Source organism: Egretta garzetta, unplaced genomic scaffold (assembly GCF_000687185.1).
Source record: "Egretta garzetta isolate BGI_Z169 unplaced genomic scaffold, ASM68718v1 scaffold56, whole genome shotgun sequence".
Classification (NCBI taxonomy): domain Eukaryota; kingdom Metazoa; phylum Chordata; class Aves; order Pelecaniformes; family Ardeidae; genus Egretta; species Egretta garzetta.
In genome coordinates this window covers 2,553,499-2,560,345 of record NW_009260182.1, presented here as the reverse complement: position 1 = coordinate 2,560,345, position 6,847 = coordinate 2,553,499, and the positions used below count along the sequence as shown (strand labels likewise).

The 6,847-nt window shown below is 42.1% G+C and overlaps 1 protein-coding gene across 1 annotated transcript in view; it reads left to right on the top strand.

Annotated features, from left to right (window-relative positions):
- Positions 1–1,026: 1,026 nt before the first annotated feature.
- Positions 1,027–6,847, top strand: part of ZMIZ1 (zinc finger MIZ-type containing 1) — a 159,320-nt gene continuing 153,499 nt past the window's right edge. The window contains exon 1 of the mRNA XM_009641960.2: positions 1,027–1,086. Within this exon, the coding sequence (XP_009640255.1) occupies positions 1,027–1,086 (60 nt within the window). The remainder of the gene's footprint in view (positions 1,087–6,847) is intronic.

Here is a 6,847-nt window from a genome sequence, read left to right as displayed (position 1 = left end):
CACCGATATCTTGACAAAGAGCCGCTTATGTGTGATCATGGAGTATGATGTAAAGCATGGCTTTGAAAAAGCATTTATGAATACATGGAGCAGGGCTCGTCTCGATGGCATCAGTGTGTACCAAGCTGTTATCCACAAACATAACTTGGCTTGACAAGCATTGGTGGTGGGCTTAGGGGACTGTGGGGTTTGCTCTCTAGATCATCGTAACTTGTTGCCAGTTTTCATTTGATGATTTTGTACAGCTGTAGCAACATGAATTAAAACTCCTAACATCACTCTGAGTCTTCATTTCCATTTTCTAGATTTTTTTTTTTTTCAAGTCACAGGGAAGTTTTAATTTGCCTTGTTACACAGTTTATTAGAGATGGGCCTAAAGAATGCAGGATGTGTTTTTTCAGAAGTACCAAGTAGTTCATTCAGCTATGTATACCTTAAAAAGCCTAATTTTTTCCTGAAGGCAAGAACTGCTCAGCCCTTTGGTCTGAACATCAGGCCTCTTCCATACACACTAGCTTGTGCATCTGGAATTGTTAGTTGTTCTGAGAGTCTTGGCTGAGTTGTGAATCCTAGTCCTTCACTCACCATCATCTTTGCCATTTCAAGAGCTCTTTAAATATGTCTGCTAGTTTTAAGATTGGAAGAGAGTCCAAAGTATACCTATTGCTTTTATTTTCAGTACAGAAATCCAGTCTTCATAACACGTGTTTCTGTGATTTTTAGCTATATTATAATCTGCCATATCTGATTCATTTAATAGTTATGGGAGGTATTTTCTCATAGAGGAAGATTAGGAAGAATCCCCATGCCCTTGTCCCTGTAAAAGCCAGAGTGTCATTGTTACTGGGATTATTATTATTATTGTATCTTACAGTGTGCTCAGAGGTTTCTTGCAAGCGGCTCTGCTTGATTGTTTAGGTGGTACAAGTGTATGGACTGTGCTCAGTGATCTTTACTGTCCTTTTTATCTTGCAGATCGAGGGATTTTAATGGCTTTCAGGTAGAGGCCAAGTGGAGACAATCAAAATGAATTCTATGGACAGGCACATACAGCAGACCAATGACCGGCTGCAGTGCATAAAACAGGTAAGCTGAAGGTGGAGATCGTTGCTGCTAGACAAGCATTGCATATTGCGTGGTGGGGTGTGTTGTGCATGATGGTTACCTGTTGCTTGATGAATATCCTTGCCTTTTAGAGTGGAAGAGAGTGAGTGGTAGGAGTGAGACATTGTAATCTCATTGAAGAGAAGAATATCTGCTGCAAAGGCTGGTGTATAAACCTCAGAAGTTAAACTTTCCCATTCACCTTTCTAAGAAAACTTCAGCCTGGAGACTCACCAAATCTGTCTCAGCTGAAAGCAGAGCGCGGTGCTAGTCCTGCCAGCTCTGCCCTGAAGGTGTCACAGCAGGCAGCCATGGTACTTGTACTCCAAGCACAGGAATCAAAAATTTTGATGGGCCAGTTTTTATTCTAATCCAGTATCTGACCTGAGGCCTGCACTACCTGCAGATGCAAACTTGGACAGTTGGCATACCTCTAAGTGCTTGGGTTAATTGGTTTGCGCAGAGATGTAAAACCTTCCATTTGCAAGGTAAAATTTTCAGAAGCATCTGTTTGTGAAGATGAAGGGCCCTGATAACTCACTGAAGGGCAGTGGGATCTAAGTCTCATTTACAGATTTCCCCACTATAACCGTGCTTGTAAACGCTTTTACAACCAAGTGAAACTAAGGATGGAATGAACAGATGCCATCTTCCCCTCCTTTACCCTTCTCAGTGAGCTTTGCTCTCCGGCATTGCAGGCAGCGTGTATCCTCCCCTCACATACGTTTTTCTTTGTATGCAAGAATCCTTACAGAAAATTCATAGCAATGGTTCTTTGTGTAGAGGAGGCGAGCAAGAGAATGGTTTCTCATGTTGATGTTTCTTGGTTTGCTCTCTAAACTGATGCATTAATGCAGAAAACAGGTGCATAAATGCAAGCAGCACACAGGTATTTTGGAGACTGGTTATCCCAGCTGGATCCATGAGATGAGGTCCAAAGTTCATCTCTTCAGAACTGGTTGAAATTTTTGGACTTACACTGGGAAAACAGAAGGACATTATTCTGTGAAATAGTGTTCCCAAACCATTTTTCCTGTTGTTTGAGCAGTTTCCTCCGTCAGTTCAGGCCACAGCATGTTTAGAGGCCAGAGTTCTGCTTTTCCAGTTTTATATTTATGTTAACTACTAAGTTTAACTCCCTGTCTACTTTTGCTGTGGGACATGTGCATATTGCTTCTTGAGAGAGCGCAGCATTTCCCTGTTCATAGGTTTTTTGTTGTAGACATAAGTACCCTAAATCAAAGGAAATGATAAAAAATAAGCATGGGTGTGGTACTGGATCAGTCTAGATTTTTAAACTTATTTTGTTATCTTTTATCTACAACTTCCTCAAGCGGGGCAGCGGGGAGGGGAAGGTGCTGATCTCCTCTCCCTGGTGACCAGCGCTAGGACATTAGGAAATGGAATGAAGCTATATCAGGAGAAAAGTTCAGATTGGACGTTAGGAAAAGGTTCTTCACTGAGAGGGTGGTCAGTCACTGGAACAGGCTCCCCAGCATAGGTAGTCCTGCAAGGAGCAGGGAGTTGGACCTGATGATCCTTGAGGGTCCCTTCCAACTTGACATATTCTACGATACTATGGTTATCTGTTTCCATTCTCTTAGTTTCAGCGGTGTCCATCATTATGTTTTTTCTTGTTTGCCTAGATGTTAGTGGAGGTTTGTTTATATTTTCTAGAATGTGTTGTAATGCAAAGAACAGAAAATGTGTGTTTATATGCAAGTCTGACCATGCAGATGGTTTTGGGGATATAAAAAAGGAAGAGAGTTTACACCTAAGCCGGCTGATTTTTTTTTTCCATGTTTTCTTTATAAGGGAGGTTTTCAAATGAATCAAAGCAAGCTACTTCGTAGGTCAAGGACCAGAAATAGGAATACGTCCCTCCAGAATTGCTGGTCATAATCTAGCCTCGGTCTGTGGTGGCTGGCTCTCTCTTTCATCACTCTGTGGTGAAAGTTAATGCATCTCATGGCCCTTTAGAGGCCTGAGGGAAATAGAATTTTGGGATTTCATCCCAGTTTCTTACAAACAACTGTCTGGTTCAGAAAAAACAGGCTCTTGGCTGGCACAACTTGGTGTCCTTTTTGGCCATCTTAGCCCATAGGATGAAGAATGAAGTGACTTGCAGAAACAGTTTAACCTTCCTGCTGTAAGAACAGACCTTTAGCTCAAGTGGAGACAAAAGGAAGGTGCTGCTCAGTTCCTTCTTCTAGAGCTGTTGGTTTCTGTGCATAGGGAATTTGTATTTTAATTAGATAAAAGAATATCAAATTACATTTCTTACGGTATTAAAGAGAAATTTTTGCTACTCTGTCAGTTAAACCACTAACGTTTTTATACATAGAGTTGGTTTACATAGGCAGCTAGGATATTTCTTCAGCGGTGAAGGTCGAGGGAAGAGAGGAAGGTCAGACTTCCCAGCATTTGTGGAGTATTCTCAGTTTTGTTTGATCCCTCCTGGAAGAAAGCTTGGGGTTTGCTGGTGGGCAGGGGCATACTTGCATTGCTGCTCTGTTCTGTCAGACAGCAGAGGATGACTGATGAGGAGGCATCCTACCTGGGCACACTTGTGAATTCATGGTAACTGCGTTCTATACAGGCCCAAACAAGAGAATAGGGATGCTTTTTTTTTTTAGCTCATGACAAAGTTTTCAACTCATGAAAAAGATAATGGCTGAATACCGAAATACATAGCAGACAGGGGTTTTTTTTGTGAAAGTGGTAATACTTGCAGTTTTGCTTGAGACAAATGGCTGATTTTGTTGTTGTTGTTGTTGAAGAAATTAGCATAGAGACTGCTCTTTGTTTTTTCATAGTTCCAAAATCTTGTGCTGTTACCTTAGCTGCAGTGGAGAAAGACAGTAACCGTGGCTGCCTAGTTTTTTGGACCAGACTCATCTCTCTGTCATGGGGTCATCAATTTCCAGCATAGAGACATTTACCTTGTTCTTTGAGACAGGTCATTAGCTGGCAAAATTAACATGGCACCACAAAGAGTAATTTCCAGTTCACCCATAGAGAACTGGACCACACTCTGTTATATGCATGTTGGTTTTGGGAGCAAAGGAGCACCTTGCGTGGCCATATCAATGTATCTTCACCGATTTGGGGGATTAACTGCAGGGTCAGACAAAAATCTGCCTGCCTTTTCTCCACCCGTCTCCAGTCTTTTTATCTTTTCTTCCCAGCCTGTGAACAAACAGTACTGCTGTTCTCCTGCAGGGACGTGTGCTTTCGGGGTGGTTAACACAGCAGCAGCATGGAAGGTGCACTGCAACAGGGGGAGGAAAACCATCCTTCCTTGGCGCCCAGCATCTGCATGTTTTATAACCTTGCTGGCAGCTAGTGGCTCATGCAGCCAGACCGAGAGCTGTCTGCCGCCCTCCTTGCCCCTCACCCCAGCCCCTGAGAATCGCTATAAATGGTAATCCATGTGCCTCTTTAACTAGATCAGGTTTCAACACAGGGTCAGGACAGGCTTCTTTCTTCCCCAGCTCTGTGGCTTGTGAGACACCCACAATATCCTTGCTGACTTCTGTTCCAGGATCAAGGTTGTGTTTTACCTTCATCTTTTTTAGTGCTTTAAAGCTACAAACCCAAAACTTGTATATGATCAGCTAGTTACGAAATGAAGAGTGTGTGTGTGTGTGTGTGTGTGTTAAGAAGTGTTTCAGAATAGATGAAAGGGCAAACTGAAGAGGTGGCTGTGTATTTATGCTTAAAAAAACCCCAGACTTCTATGGAAGGCTGGAACAGCTTGTGTGGTCTCTTTGTAGCTGATTCCCTCAGTATTTGTAAGTGTATGTGCTTTAAAATCAAACATAGGTTTTTTGATGTACAGTGGAAAAAGCCAAAATAACAGCCTTCCCTTTACACATGCAATTAGTTTGTCATGACACGGGAGACTTCAGGATACATTGAAGGAGGCTGGATCTTCAGGGGCCAGGCTTTTTTTCTTTAATTCTTTGTCCATATAAACAAAACCACAAAATGATCCTGTGCTCAGCGAAGGTCTGATAGCCCCTAAGAACTGCCCTATTGAAGGCTGTGGTAATAATCTGTTTGTCTGCTGAGTGCTCATGGCTTGCATGGCTGATGCACTGTCCACCATGGAACTCTGGGGCAGCAGGAGCTGGCTCGGGCAGGCATAGAGTTGAATTTCAGGGCTTCCCTGGTGCCCAGGGCACAGGCACAGCCTTCTGATGGAGCCAGCTTTGCTCCCACGCCATAGGAAGTCCTGACAGAGAATTGACTGGGTTTTTTTAAAACATTCCTCATAATAGACCAGAGGTATGGCTTTAATCAAACACTTCCATTATTTTCCTTATGTGATATGAGCAAATACCAGGCAAAATCAGTGGGTTGCATGACATCTCTACTCTCACTGTGTTAGGTCCACTTTGAAAACTTCAAGCTATTTTAAATGTAGGGACTTCTACCTTTTGTTGTCTCTGTTTGCTGTCAGGCAGTTTGTAAGGTTTCTATACATCTCTTCTGAAATGCTTGAAAAGAGGAAGATGGAGGAAATCTTTCTGTATTTAAGTTACAAGGAAGCCACGCCTTCCAGAATAGATGGATATCTTCCTGCTGTGTAGAGGACAGTTGTCAGGGTACATACTAGAGCTGTGCTGAAATTTTAGTAACAGGTTAAAGAGAAGTATGAAAAGAGTCTCTGGTGTCAAAAGTATTTGGTCATGGTGGGAATAGAGAAGGTTGTTTCTGCTGCTTGTGTCACATTACATCAGGACACATGGAGCAGTATCATCAAACGATGCTGGATCGCTCAGGGAACCCCACTTAACTGGAGGCACACATCACATAGCTGATTCCTAGCAACAGCGTTTCTCCCCTCTTTCCTTCAAGAAAGGTTGCTGAATTGCCGTAGTTGCGATGCTCTATAATGCCTACCCAGCCATTCAGAGAGAGATGCTAGAAGTTGTAATTGCTGTGTGTTTGTGTTGATCTTTCCTTGCTCAAATTGGAAACAAATGGGCCCGTTTCTTTCATCATTCAGCAACTGGGTTTTAGGTCACTTGCAATTCAGAGGAAAATAGAATTCTTTGTATATTTACATAATGGTTAGCATTTAAGCCCTGAAATGTTTGAACTAACTCTTCTGCTCTTTAGTGTTATTGTTGCAGACTCATGTAAATGCTCAGCAATCCTAAACATATCTTAAAATATTCTGGACTGGTTAGGATGGACAGGTATGAAATTATAGCTGAAAAGGTTTTAATAAAGCTTCATGAAAATTTTGTTCCTCAAGAACTTTGAAAATGAGAAGTATTCTTATGAAGGGCACTTTTATTTAGAATGCATATTTTGTTGGTTGTAGCCCATATAAGCGTTACAGGCTTTTTAGCAGCTAAATATGAAATAACATAGAGCAGTAAGGCAAACGGTAAAAAAGACCTTTTTTTTTTCCATACAAACACTTCCAGTGGGCCTGAAGTGTTAACACCTTATTGGTTGAATGGTCCATCAATGCCTTCTTAGTAGCTGCTACTTTTTTTTTTTTTTTCCCAGACCCATAGCTGCAAATTCTTTTGTCTGCTTTCATGCTCAGTCTCTTGGAATATTCTTCTGCTAGAGTTAAGTATGTTTAGGGAAAACTGACAGCAGACCAACTTTCCTGGCTCCCCTAGTCCATTTAGAGACTTGTCAATCAACATTCCTGCCCTGTTAGATCCTGTGTCCTGGTAGGGGCTGCTCTGGCTCAGGCAGTGAAGCCACAAGGGAAAGA